The 14,936-nt window shown below is 39.9% G+C and overlaps 1 protein-coding gene across 3 annotated transcripts in view; it reads right to left on the bottom strand.

Annotated features, from left to right (window-relative positions):
• FARP2 (FERM, ARH/RhoGEF and pleckstrin domain protein 2) overlaps nucleotides 1-14,936 on the bottom strand; it is a 71,508-nt gene that overhangs the window by 8,886 nt on the left and 47,686 nt on the right. For all 3 annotated transcript variants that reach the window (XR_014318116.1, XR_014318117.1, XM_082767185.1), the window contains exons 14-19: nucleotides 5,164-5,342; nucleotides 4,491-4,580; nucleotides 3,089-3,222; nucleotides 2,242-2,323; nucleotides 1,292-1,529; nucleotides 375-505 (exon numbers count right to left, since the gene is read on the bottom strand). Coding sequence is in view for 1 of the 3 variants with exons in the window: in XM_082767185.1 (XP_082623311.1) it covers nucleotides 375-505; nucleotides 1,292-1,529; nucleotides 2,242-2,323; nucleotides 3,089-3,222; nucleotides 4,491-4,580; nucleotides 5,164-5,342 (854 nt within the window). In the remaining 2 variants the exon portion in view is untranslated. The remainder of the gene's footprint in view (nucleotides 1-374; nucleotides 506-1,291; nucleotides 1,530-2,241; nucleotides 2,324-3,088; nucleotides 3,223-4,490; nucleotides 4,581-5,163; nucleotides 5,343-14,936) is intronic.

Raw genomic sequence — 14,936 nt, 5'->3', positions numbered from 1 at the left:
CCTCTCACCACTGCTGTTGCCATGTGGTCTCAGTCCGCAAAGAGAGACTGCATCAGACACACATAAGCAGAGTTGGCAGTGGACTTGTATCGAGTACATGACATACTGCTTCCCAGCCAAACACAGAGTGCCACATCCCAGCACACCCAGTTTCTGCCATATCGGAAACATGAAACTGTCGCCAGAGTAAGCAGAAGCATTTTTATCTATTTCCCTACGGTATCACCAAGGGCTAAATGTGACCTGCTATGAAGACAATTATTATACGAAGCCTTCACAGGCATTCTGGTATAGAGGTGGTTACAGTAAATACATTGTGGAAATGGATTCCTTGGCAGTAAAAACAACAAAGGAAACTAAGTGAAGTTACTTACCCTCCCAGGTGCCGTGAGATTATCTATACCAATCAAGTCGTGCTGTAGCTCTGTCAGTTTCTGGAAATTCTCCAAGCGGATAAGACTGTGCTGTAGCTGAGAGGTCATCTCTGTGACTTCCTTCAGTGCATCTGTAGGGAAAACGGCACCACAAGGATCAGTATAGAGGAGACAAACTCAGGCCACAAATTTTAACCCTGGAAAAATGAATCTGAAATCAATAGCCAGATTTATTCTTGAGAAACATTTCATAGCTACATAGGGACAAAACAGAGATTAATTAGCAACTGCAAAGTCCTTCCTATGCTTCTGGAGATTATTTGGTATATGAAACTTAGCACAACTAAAAAGTAATTACCATATAGCCAAAAGTCAATTCCAAAATTAAGAACAACTATTTCTGCCAAAGATTACTTTATAAAAAATAAAATGAAATCTGCAAATGAAACAGTTTCTTTGAAAGTTCTCTTTTGCATTTTCCAAACAGTTAAGGTAATTTTCTATCTGTTGCAGAAAACTTCAGAGCCCTGCACCAGAGCACAGCAGGAGACTGGCAAAGCCTCCTACTCAAAAATTTTAAAGAAGAACAAAATTAATTTTTAAACATAGCCTGAACATGTTTTGAACTAAGCTGCCTTCTGACAGTTTTCTGCTTGATGTATTCTACTTTTTTCTCAGATATTTAAATTAGAGAATTCATTTAGGATTTGCGTTTTCAACAACCTAAATCAAAACTTCTGTATATTTCTCATAGTCGCATATGAGAATAAGAGATCCTGAATGGAGAAAAGGATAGTTTACATTGAGTGTGCAGATAGAAGTAATGCTTACTGTCTCCTGCAGGGTACCTGCAAAATTTGGTATGTACAGGGGAATGGGATTGTGCCTAGCACATATACAGCTGAGTGCTCACTCACTCCGGCAGTCTGCAAAGTCCCGGTGCTCCGCTGTGTAGTGCTTGCAAAGTCTCCCCAAGATCAGCTTGTAGTGCATTAGTCTCTGGATTGGTTTGAGCAGAAAAGTGTTGAGTGGCAGATAGCAAACTTTCTGCAGCTCAAACTCCTTATAAACCATTTCCAGCTTCTTCAGGCGTTTAGTTGCTTTCTCCAGTTCTGTCAGGACCTCATCATGCTTCTGCAAGTAACTTGTAAACTCCTGTTGAATCATAAAAAATTACTCAGATTAAAGGAAAACGGTCTTCTCCAGACTTCACAGTAAATAAGAAACAACTTTTCCCCTCTTTACTTTTGTCTCAGACCATGACTTCGTAATCCAAGACTGCATACACTGTCATAAATACTGACAAAAACCAGCATTGACTACATTATATGTTTTAACCACTTTGTTAAAAAAGCAGTATTAAAATTAATATTTGCTTGATTGTCAACTGCTTGCTATGTATGTCAGCTGGGCTGATGTTTGCCTTTTATGAAAACTGCCGGTACTATCACTAGTTAATGCTTTTCCATTCCAAGACAATTATTGTTGATTACTGACTTCTTTCAAGTTAGGACAGGCAGAAGTGAGCTGAGGAATAATCGTTCCTCTACTGCAACACAAATGTGACTGTCCCACAAAGGTCCTCTAGGTCCTCCTAGTGAAGCTAATTTAACAGTCTTTCCTTGTCTTACACTGAGTAGCCAAAAAACATATAGCCTTTCCTCAAGGTAAAATTAGGTGGTCAAATAAGCAGCAGTTGTATAAATCCTTGTTGTAAATATTATGTTTTATTTTTATTTAGCAACGTTAATTGTTTGCAAGTCATTTCAAGTTAAGTTAAAATCCTAAACCTTAAAGTATCATCCTTGACAACAGGACAAAAATGAATCAACAACGCTGAGATTCCATTATTTAAATCCTTAGCTACCTTTAGAGTACGCATATTCCTGAGCATGACATCTCCAATGCGTTGATAATCTCCTTTCATGTGAGCATTGGTTTTTCCTTCCCTGAAATGTATGCAAAAAGATGAATTAAGAAGATGCAGCCCATGAGAGAGGAAGACATTTCCATTTCCTCCCTCCAATCCACCCTTTACTTCAAGACAGAATCTTTAAGAAAGGCTTCCCAGGTATCTGCGTATTTAAGAACTACTTTTGTAAAATTAAGGGAAGCAGTACTAACATTAATCCTTCCTCTACCCATTTGTAGCTGCATTTCCTTTCCCTGCATTTCTTAGCATTTCCATTTCACTGCTTGGTTTGAAAATTTGGTACAGTAAATGTGGAAGCAACATGTAGTAACAAAAACAAATTCTGAATGGAAATTAGATTCTTTATATATTACGTCTCAGGCCAGGAGAAGGTAATACATAGATTAAAGGATGCTCTTTAAAGTTAATTGTGCTGCAAGACTGAACTCTAATTATAAACAATATTTTCCAGATTTTCACCAGAGATTCATTAACTGGAAGATATTGAAAAAGCTCACACATTATCTTTTTGACCTTCTCTTTTCTAAGGCTAGAGAAATAACAAGAAGTTATATTACAAAAACCTTGGTCTGGCACACAACTCATATGAATACAGGATAGCACCTACAAGACAGTGCTTGGAAATTTTACTTATTTATTTTTTTAATTATAATGGATTAAAATATTTTCACTGACTCTAAGTAGAAATACCAATTCAAATACAGACAAAGTACATTTTTGATGTGAGGTCATAAAAGGTTCTCTCTGACTGTTGACCATGCACTGCACTATTAATGCTTACCAGAGCGATAACCTTTGCTCAATTTCTTTCAGAAACCCTCGATGAAACTCATAAATTGGGTCTATGTTAGAGAAGAGTAATGTCATCAGGCCTTCTGGCATAGCATTCTCCTTGATGACTGCACTGCGAAACCACTGCAGGAAGAATCATAAATTACGTTTTTTTTCTCTGTTTAAGAAACGTACTCTATTTAAGGAATTTATCACCAGCATAAACATTTCTGCTTCTGCAGGGATGGGGGAAGGAGAAAGTGTATGAACAAGGAAACAGCAGAAAGGAAGAAGAAACATTCAGGGAAGATCTGAGAAAGATGAAAAGATGTTATTCCTTTCCTTGCCAAACATTACAAATATGAGGCTTGTTGTTGTTTCCAGGCATAAGCATGTTTCTTAATGCAATGATGAAATGGTTGGTAATGACTCTGAGGCACAGTGAATTACAGAGTAACTGCCACAGATGATGTTTTAGGTCTGCTTTTACTTCAAGGCAGAACCACAGCTCTTTCATAAAACTTGTAGCCATGTACAAGTTATTTAGCAGCTCAAGTTGTGTGTCACATATGGCCCTTTATTTTAAATCACTTTTAGTTCCCAGCTTTCTGTCAGGGATGGGAACATGACAGAAATCCTCTGAGGTACCATATGTTCCCAAGCCTTTTAGGAAAGTTCTGGGAAGTCTGTAGGAGGAACCTCAGTGAGATGATGCTCACTGAATTCTCACAAAACACAACTGACAATGTATGGCACAAAGAGCACAAACTTCTCTTTGATGAAATTAAAGCAATCATTTGTAGAAACACAGCAGCCACATCATGTTCAAGTCTGGAATAAGTAGAGAAATAGCTCTTAAAGAGTTGGAAACAAAGCTGTCATCCAACTCAGTCAGCTACTCTGGTCTTTCTCGCCTCCTTAAAATGAGGAGGGGTAAAAAAAATAAAAATTAATAATAATTAAGGACTAAACCTCTCAAAACTCCATGGATCCTTAATACTCTTTGAAATTGTCATCTACTCTCATAATATTAAGTTTCAGAAGGAATCCCAAGGTGATGACAGCTAGATTATAAGCAGAGCTGACAGCAACAGCAATCAGTGAAGCTGAATACACAACATTTTTAGGCTATCCTGATGTACCCCGTGTTCAGGATTTTCTAAGAGAGATTTTGCCTAAACCACAGAAATTATAAGATGTAGCTATTCGAGCTAATGATAAAGAAGTCTAAATACGGTATCTGCTCTCCCACACAAGGGCCTATATAACAAGGAAGGTAAGAGCTACATGGCTCAAGGATTACGTTTTATTGGAAGACCTTCTTCTGCTATCTGGAAGAAATTCCAAATTCTTCCAAATTAATTATTACAAATCTTAAGAAAAAAGCATTAAAGAGAGCTAAAACCACTTACCACTGTAATAACTTCCAGGTCCTTTAAATATGTCCGTTCTGTAGCAAGAATCTCTTTCGCTATGAAGTATGCCTTGTCAGTTGGATAGCGCTGAAAGAATACAAAACGATCAACAGATATTGTGATGTGTGTGAACAGATATTGTAATACTGTGTGATTCTGTACTGTGTTGAGAATTATCTTGAACATTTCACTTCTTCTCAAGTGTCCTTTCAGCACAAGGATGAACCCTTTTTACATTCTACCATAACACAGTTACAGCCCAAAATGTACCAAGTACACTGTTTTATACTAAATATGCATCAACTGTTTCCCAAAAATAGCTCATCTTGGCAAGCAGCATCTCATTTCCATTCCAAGGTAGAAAAGACAGGTTGTGAGAAGAGCTTCCTGCTGCTCTGGAGCCCTCTGCAGTGAGCTCCTGCTAAAACACCAGAAGGTCATCCCAGCAACCAAAACAGAATCCACCAATACCAACAAGGCAGGGGGAGACTCCTGCCCTAACAATGAGGCTTGATTAAATCTTCAGCACTGAAGTTTTTAACATTAATAACCAAACACATTTTCAAAAAAAAAAAATGCAATCAACATTCAGTGACAAGAAAGCATAACTCCTCACCTGAAATGATCATTTCACTCATTAAGTAAATTCTCTGGAGCGTCATTATCTCACCTTACGTTTCATTTCGTCATCCTCTTCTATCCTGGCGCCGCCAGCGTCACTGAGGACCGGACTCAGAAGAGGAGATGAACCCTGGCCAGCTGCATTCAAATTCACCTGAAACACTGTGTTCAAGCCCAGGGGACTCTTCAGCACAAGTGAGGAGAGCTGAGAATGGTCCACTGGGAGGCCTAGAGGGGAAGAGAATGAGAAGATGGAGCGGAAAAAGAGAAAAATATTTTTGAAGATACTATGTCTAAGACAATTACCCACTGCTAGCGTAAACCATAATTGCTATTTCAGAACATATATATGTGTGTGTATGTATATGTATATATAAAAGGAACACACATCCAAATACTTAAGCATGTTTTTCAACGTAAACAGAGTTTTCTGCACAAACCAGCTGTTATGTGGCTGTGCAGTACGGACAGATGCCTTCAGAACTACATTTATTGATACGGATAAATTGCTTACAGTCTAGGAAGAAGTGCTCAAATCCCACTGGATTTTGTTGCATAACAGGGTTCACAACATAGGATTATACTGCAAGTAGCAAGAACACACCTTTTAATTCTTCCTTTTCTAAAATAAGAATTACTTTTGACCTCAGCAAAATCTAGGCTAAATCCTTGTGCTATGTCCCACTCCAGAAAAAATCCAGAAGACAAAGCTAGTAAGAAATACATTCTGAAGTCAGGGAATCTCCAACACTGTATTCATGGGAGAGGAAAACAATTGTAGACCAAAAGGGACCACATGACAGATTTCATTCATGGCTCTTCTGCCATGTGTACAAATGGAATAATCCACTGATCTCAGGAAACCAAATTTGCAGCACTACGAAAGATGAGCATTTTAACTAGATGGATACAACCCTGTACACAGCAAAGCATGTCTGAAAGCGGAGCAGCATGTACTGCTTTGCTCTGGATTGGTAATTTTATTATTTTTTATTTTGTATTTGTGGACTCATTAAAGATTTCCAATACTTAAATAAACCACCACTACAGTGAATTTAGAGCCCATTACTAGCAGGTAGCTGCTGACCTCCATTTTGCAGACTCCCTAGACACAACATGCAGACCCCCGTGGGGCCCTGCAGTGAGCACGACTGTTCAAAACCTGCTTTTTAGGACCAAATGAAGGCAACGGATACTCCAATTATTCACACTAGAGCCATGACATTCCTACCTGAATTACCTTCCCCCCCCCCCCCCCCCCCCATGATAAACAGCCAAGCTTCATCAGATCAGACAACTAAGCAGGTACTCAGCACTTCGGTATCTCTCACTTCTACTGCACTGTTCAAACATTCAGTCACTCTTGCAACACTCCCTGGCGTTATTTTTTGCATTCCAGGCAGAAAGGAAGGGCTAAATCACCTGACCAAAGGCCAACAGAAAACAGACAGCAAAGCCAAAAATGTGAGCTGCACTATCAGCCCTGAGCCTCGAGCTGCACCTCCCCAGGCATCAGCCTGAGCAGTTCCCACAGGCATTTCCAAAATTTCCTTCAGTTTGGATTTTCTTGTCCTGACAACTGCTAACTCCTGTCCCCTAGGGAATTCACGCAGAGAGCAGGTTGACATCTCCTACACCTTCCTTCCGTATTATCACTCCCACTGCAGATTCAACTTCGCACGACTTCTCATGAGACCTGTGTATTAACCCTCCCATTGGTTTCACTAGTCGTCCTCTTCCCGTTGCCAAACCACTTAAAAATCGCCTCAAAAAAATCTTTTCAGACACGCACACCCCACGGCACACGTGCTGGGGGAGAAGTATGAGCTTTCTCGCTCCCAGCGGGCAGGAGCCAGCTGCTGCTCTTTGGCTCAGGAAGCAAAACCACTTAAATGCGCAGTTGCAGCATGACAGTGACGAGGAAGCTGAAGTGCGTAATTTTCACATTGACAAATGCAGGAAGCTAAACAGTGCTGCGCTCGGTCACCTGGAAGAGATTCAGCTGATTAAGGCTGCGGAGTTAACTATTAATACACTAGCCAAGCAAAGGCATTCTGGAGCGCACGTTGCTCCTGCCCGTCCATTTCCTTCATTCCAGCTACTTTTAATGTTAACACCGGGAAGCGACAACGTCTGATATTTGTTTCACCCACGCGGGGCCAAGAGGCTGTTGGAAGGCTGCTTTTCCATGTCACGGACAGTGAAACAGCTTCAGAACGAAAAGGTAACCAGTGCTAGAGGCTCTTTAAATTCCTGGAGTTTAACACCATGTGGCCACACGTTCCAGAAGCTTTCATATTAGTTACTTCTGGGTAGACAGCCCCACTGTCCAGGCACGCAGGGAGCAGAGGGATGATTTACCACAGACACTCCACCGCCCACCTCCGTCAAACCATCTGGTTTTCACTTTATTACTCCGTCAGGAGAAGACGGCCATTAAATCTATTTAAAACACTCATTAGCTCATTTGTATCCGACACGGAGATCCCTGTTCCTTGCAGACAGAGTAAAAGGAGAAGCCCAAAGCAAGGGCCACGGTGCTGGATGTGAAGGCAGCGCTCCCTCACCCAGCACCGGCACCGGGGCCTTCTCTGTGGCAGCTGCCCGGAACATGGCCGCCGGCCCCTGCCCACACACGGCCTCGGCTCGCTCCCCGAGGATGACAAAGCACCAAAGGCAAATTCTGCAAAAGGGACATTCCTTGGTTAACGTGCCATCCAAAGTTGGGCTTTTCTAGGAAAGGCTGCAGAACATCATGCAAAGCCGGGATGTTTTTTTAATTATTGCTATGTTTGGGGATTTTGTTTGCTTGCTTGCTTTTTTCACTGCTTTCAGCAGGCATTGAACACAGTAAACTCCTTGTGAGGTGGGACAACACAGGTGGGAAGGTGACGGTGTGGGAATGCATCCCCAGACAGCACAACCCGCAGCAGCAAGGTGGGCAGGGGTCTGCTCGCAGCGGGGCCGCCCAGGTGTGTTCTGCACCAAGCAGACACCACTTCTCTACAGTCAGCACCCAGGGCGAAGGTCTGAAATCAGGGAGCCCTGCCGTGAGCAGGAACATGTTTCTGAGCAATGACGTGGGTATTTCCCTACGTAAAGCAGACCCTCAAACACATGACTGCATTCTGTGCTTGACAAAGTTTTGCTTTCACATCACATACAAACATCAAGACATGGGAGTTCAATGTGATATTCCACATTCTCTAAATAAAACATTTAAGAACATGAATACTTTCTTAGTTAATTATGCTATATAGTTAAAACTAAATATCCTTAGACAAACAAAACCAGGGTTTCATAACAAAGACCAGCATGAATGTAATTAAAAAAAATAAATAAATCACATCTAACAGTAAAACATTCCATAAGCACTGGTTTTGATGAGCACAGCCCCGCACTTCAGTGAGAATGCCAGCCTTATCTTTCGCTGCTACTGCATAATATTGTCATTTTTTTTAATTATTGTTTACATTGCCTTCTTTTGTCCAGCTAAAAAATATGAAAGCCTCCATCTAATATACAAGACTATGACTCAATATAAACATTTTTCTACTCTACTTTTTTTTTTTTTTTTACTGATCTTCAGTATATATGGATGTGAAGATTCAAATTAAAATTTGAAATAGAAAAACTTTTAGAGTATTATATGAAACCAGTCAGAGAAAGTACATTATTGGATTATTTTAGGTCTATTTTTAAAAAAACAAACAAATCAAACTTTAGGCCAGCTGCTATAACCATTACCTTACCTTGTATTTTCATCAAGAGTACTTGAATCACATCTCTCTCACAGCATTATTAAAGTTAGCACACATTTGTTTTTTATGTTTGTTTCTTTTTTTTCCTGTAGTTGCATCTATTTAAATTCGTGCCCTATATCCAAAATCCATTTGTAATAACCTAGAATTGTCCTTGCAGAAGTAGCAGCCACACATTTCTTAGCAGCCTTGCTCACAGAAATACTGCAGAGATCTTCTCTAACCTGTCAGGCATTTCACAGGGAATTCACATCTTTGCCCAACACAAACTTCAGATGTGGGTAGTGGAGGAAAATTTAGGAAAAGCACTACCTGACACCAGGGACTAAGCATTTGTGCAATCAGCAACAACAGAGAAAGCAAGGAAGAAAACAGAGGGCAGCCAGGTCTTAGGCCTGACTTATCAGTGAGCAAGTTTTGGTACCACATTAGGGACAGCAGCAGGGAGATGTGCTGGGGAGATCCAACCACCTTACAGGTCAAACTTCGAGAATGAAGAGGAACCAATATACAGAAAGTTACAGCTAGTTTCTATGAAAAGAAAAAAAAAAAGCTGAATATGTGGAGAATCACTGGCTAGGTTATACTTAGCCATAACACTGACCTTTATCATTTGGACCATCTAATTTCTATTGTCTAAAAACAGTCATGTGATGTTCACCCTGATAAACTGCTAGTTGTCCACATATGTATACACTAAGATTTTTTTTTTTTGTTCCAGTTATAAAACAAGCTATACTCATACATTTTTGAAGCATACTTATACAAAAGTTAAGAGAGAATACTTCATGCCTTTGTTCTCCCACACAAGGAAATGTCAAATAAATAAAGATTTAAAATTGTGTGCCTGAGTTTTAATTGTGGTTTTAATTTTAGAAGTGGCTCTGGAAAGCCAGCATGCTAAACCCAACAACTCTCTTTCCTGTATACCTTCAGAAGCATGTCAGATGGCATTAAGAAAAGAAAGTTTTTGCCTCCCACCCATCCTCTCATCAGCACTGTAAATCTTTAGAAATGCAACACAAATGTGTTTCTTTTTTCAGTGAAAAAATCAGCTCTATAAGAAATGTTCAGCTCCACCGGGAAAAGGGAGATGGTTGAGGTGGAATTTGGACTAAAAAAAATAACTGTGAACATAGTTATGCTGGCTGAGAAGACTGGAGTTTGATTTTCAGATCTCAGAAATCAAATATAAGATAGGTCTGTCCTGTCTCACATTGCAAAGACGTTTCAGAAAATAGAAGAGAAGCACACAGCTCACAGCTCCATGGGCTTTCCTCTGAGATTCACATCATTTAAAGTCTTAAAGGTTCCCACTAGAGGACTAGACCAGTATGTTGGAGCACTGTTTTTGCTAATTATATCGACTAGCTTTTACTAAAAGTTTAAAGAGAAGCAGACTACACAGGGTGAAGGTTTTGGCATCACTTCTCAGTTATTTTTCAGATGATATTTCCATTCTTCAGTCCAAATTAAAGCGCTGCACATAAAGCTACACTTGAACATGAAGCGTGATAAAAAATAAGCCAATATTGACCTGTACGTGTTCAGATTACTACTTCACACAAACCTCTGCAGCACAGCTGATGTGAATGGTCAAGGTTTCGACCTAAACAGTTTATTTGTTGCACGTACATTATTTTCTTGATTCTACATGAATATTGGTTTAACTTTGCAGGGAAAACAGTCCACCAAATTCAGCCCCTGTAACAAAGTAATATGACATGGTAAATTCTACAATCTCCTGATATTCCAAAGGAAGTCAGTGGCAATTTGGTTAAACAATTCCACCTTGATTAAAAACGAAGTGTTTTAGAGTGGATGTTTTTATTTCTAACTCGGTAAATACCATATTGAGAATAACTCCAAAAAAATACACGAATTCAAGTTAGCCCAGAAACCTGCTCAGTTTACTTATATGCGTACTACTGGCTTTTTTCCATCGAATGTTTACGTGATCAAGGAAAAGATTTACCCACATCTTTATCACAAATTCCTGAAGGTGAACTCTGAACCTGGAAAATATGAAGCAATCTAACTGTCTGCATACCCCGTGTTTAGAACAAAGGATAGGTCTTCTATAAAAACAAATATACAGAAGACAGTCCAAGGGTCATATCCAGTTTAAAAGAAAATGAATCCACAGTAAGATTCCACTCTAGCAATTATATTTAATTTTTACTCCCATTTCTATTCCAAACAAAGGTTTGCAGAAAACAGTAATCTGAAAAACACACACCAATATTTGGCTGTGCTGTACTTTCAACAAAAGGATGCAAGAGAAAAACTGCCTTGAGAAATCTGGCAATAAAACTCTAAGATGCTTTGGCTAGCAGAACATTCATTCTGTTTCAAACACAAGGGTAACGAAAAATAAAGCTAAAAGGCCCATGATGTCATTTATATCCAAGTTTTCCTTATTTTATTGCATAAACAATTAAAATTATGGATTAGTACAAATCTGCAGGTTCATAACTGGCAATCTCAACAGACACAAAGATAGTAAAAGTCCCAACATGTAATTCAATAAAAACATTTACTGTATAAAAGATAAAAATTCAAGAGATCAAATAAGAAATTCCAGCCCTCTGTTTTCTTTATGTAATCCTTTCCTGAAAAGAGTAGCACCTAGTAAACTGGGGATTCACTCTAAACAAAGCACGTGTGTATCTGTACATATTGACAAATAGGCATTTCTGGTTTCTTACCAAGCTGCAGAACTGTCACAAACCCCACTCTTGGCTGCCATCTGAGACTCGCATATTCAAACAACAGTAAAATATTGTGACTTTGAAAAATTTGTAGCAACACCTTCCCACAAACCAGGTTCAATAAACCATGTTCCAAAGCTACAGCTTGCTCTGTGGACTAATCCTGCAATAGCCCACAAGCAGATAATAAATTAAATGGATTTTATGACACACGTTTGGAACTATAAAGTCTCCCCATCTTCATACATATAGTATATATGTAGGCTCACACATATACACAGCATTTGTGACAAGTTCAATGTAGGATCTACTAAGTATAGGTAATGACAGCTAAAAGTCTACAATGAAGATTGTGTTGTATATTCATTCACTCGGTCGATACCTGATAATTATGGCTTAGAACTTTTTGCAAAATGACAATAATGGGAATGACTTACCGACAGGTTTGCACCAAATTGCATAGAATAATGGCTTTTATTTTCTTCTCCACAAAATCTTGCCCTTACCAAGATTTGCAACTAAACAAACTACCACCAACACCACAGAAAGAAACCACCAACCAAAAAAGAAAAAAAAATACAAAAATCAACCCTTAAAATCACCTATGATCACAATAAAAATATACACAGGAAAAAGGAGATCAATACTTGGTATTATCCAGCAACTCTGAAATTCACTGGAAATTAAAGTGAAAGTTGAGAGCAAATCAACATGCTGCCCTATTGCATTCTAGGATAAAATATGGTAATTCCTGGGAAATATACAGCAAGTATTACTCTAATAATGAATGAGTATTTTAAAATTACAAAGTATACACACAAGCAATAATACAGGCTAGTAAGGTTTACCAATGTTTAAACGGGTGGCTGATAGGTCAGAGAACATTCTATGACCAGTGTTATGTGCAAATTAAAAGAGATCCACTAACTACATACACGAAGATCAAAATGTTCTTGTGTAGTGCTTTATATTTAATAAATGCACTTAAGAATAGAATGGTTGTAAATAGGCACATACAACAATATAGGCACAGATTAACTTATCCTTTTAAGATATTCATTTCTTCATGTCTTTTAGTCATGCTGCAAGGCGCACACTGAGTACCGCAAGAGCGCTGAATCTCTCAGCCTAACTCACTTGGAAAAGCCAAGAATATTGAAATACACTTTATGGCTGCATATATTTGCTGCAATGGGACCTACCCAATAGAGGGGAACACAGAAGCAAAAGGATAGAGAACAGGGGCAAGGGGTCCGTGGCTTGCTCCCCCTTGCTCAAGCACAGCTGTCTGGAGCACTGTGGAGAGCAAAAGAACAAACCTGACAACCCCAGCGGTTCTTTCTACTGGAAAAATGCAGCACTAGAACTGCATGTCAACAACAAACCTAAGTACCTTGAAGAGCATGACGTCCCTCCAAGCCTCCCAGAGGCGGGGGCAGAAAGTAAACATGACAGAACATACCTCCATGAACAACCACACAGGGGAGAGGAAAAGACACCCATTCACTTGCCACGGACAAGTGAAGTTTTGCAGCCAGGGTTTCACCTGCTCCTACCACAATTCCTCATATTCCTCCTTCTCAAGGTGAGCGTGCACAGGATACCCCATAAAGATCTCCTGATTCTTCTTATATACTCTCCCCCCTTTTTAATATCACGATCCCTGCAGCAGCTTTCACTGCTCGGGATCCATGGGGGTCCCAGCTCCTGATGCTGGCACAGTTTCAGCACCTGCCGGCACCCCGCTCATCTTCTTGACAAGAAAACTTGGGTTCTCAGAAAAAAATGAAACCAGTACCAGCAACTAAGTATAAGCAGTTTCAACACTGTAAAAAGACAACGAAACAAACCCCCAGGAGTAACTCTGACAGCACAGATGGTATTCAGGGCATAACTGCACTGCACCAAAGTTCACACACCACCTTACACTATTCAAAGGCAGCGTACAAACAGAGAAGGGAAAGCCCTTCCTTCTCTCTTCTCTATCAGGAGGTTGCTGGGGGAGAAGAGGATGCCTGGCATGACTCTATTGCACCAGAACAACTGGTAATTGATGCATAAGTCACTGTGCAGCGCCCAAAGACAGGCTGGTTTTTACTCACACCTCCATCAGAAAATAAATCTGAACTCACCCCTCCACAGGAAATCAAGAAGCTTTTCTTACAGCTTTCCTGCTATAGGGAAACTGCGACATACAAACTAAATTTTCTCCTCTTCTGTGCCTATGTGGAAAACCATAAATAAAAGAATATAGCCAATCATGCAACAGTAGGCTTCAAAAGCCATATAGCTCTAAAAATCAGAAAAGGCCGGGGAAAAAAAACAAACAAACAAACACCGCGACAGCCATAAGCTATCAATTACCAACAGCAAAGATATAACTAGCAGGTGCCAGGGGCATAGGAAGTAGTACTGAACCCCTACAGAAACAGCATTCCAGCAGGGTATCGGCTAGTACTCAACTCTAGCTCCTTTAACCAATCCAGGTGTGCCTGAGAAGCACATGTCCTGTCTCTGTTTCTCCACATCCCACACCTGGGAAAGGAGAAAGCAGCACACTGCTTGCAAGTCCACCACAGGGTGCAATCCTAGCGAAGGACACTGTTTTTTAGGTGCTGACCAGCATCGTCTTTACGCAAGCATCCCCACTTCAGACATAGAGCAGAGTCAGAAAATGTGAAACATCAGTGCTCCTGGTGACACATTTAACTAAAACCTTAGCCTGAACAGCTCTGTACCTAGATCTATGCTCCCTTTCCCCACACCCTTACCCCAGCCCGTCCTCTCCTGAGGTTAGACACATCTTGCTCTAAAAGATGATGGACCGGGACCCTAGTCACTCCAGCTCCTTTAAAAAACAAAATGGGTATCAGATTGAGACTTACTACTAGTTTGTTTAAAAATCCCTGAGACTTAAAATTGCCAACAGAAATTCTGCATAGCTGCAAAGTACATGGAGAAGAAAAATATTAAAGGCACTTCTTGGGACTGACTGCTCTGAAAGACAATATATCAGCAAGCCTCCTCTCAGGCTTACCAAGCACATTTATTAAAATTACAGAAACCAGCTTTTATTCCTCTTAAGATCTTTGGAAATTCTGGAGAATTTAGTTGGATTTATTCCTATATTAAGCAACTGTAACTTATTTAGAGAGAATGCTTGTGATTGAGGCACGAAACAGAACAGAGGCAGCCGTACTTGTATGAAAATAGTTCAATCTTGATTTTCGTTTTTTGAAGGTCAAAGACATTAAAGGCAGCCTTCTAAATCTTTATCCACATTTTAGTCCCTCACCCTACTACTTGTAAGAGAGTTAGTAAACAGAAGTATTTTTTTCTGATTTTCTTTT

This window comes from Aythya marila (genome assembly GCF_965140915.1).
Source record: "Aythya marila genome assembly, chromosome: 9".
NCBI lineage: Eukaryota > Metazoa > Chordata > Aves > Anseriformes > Anatidae > Aythya > Aythya marila.
This window is presented reverse-complemented; position numbering and strand designations above follow the sequence as displayed.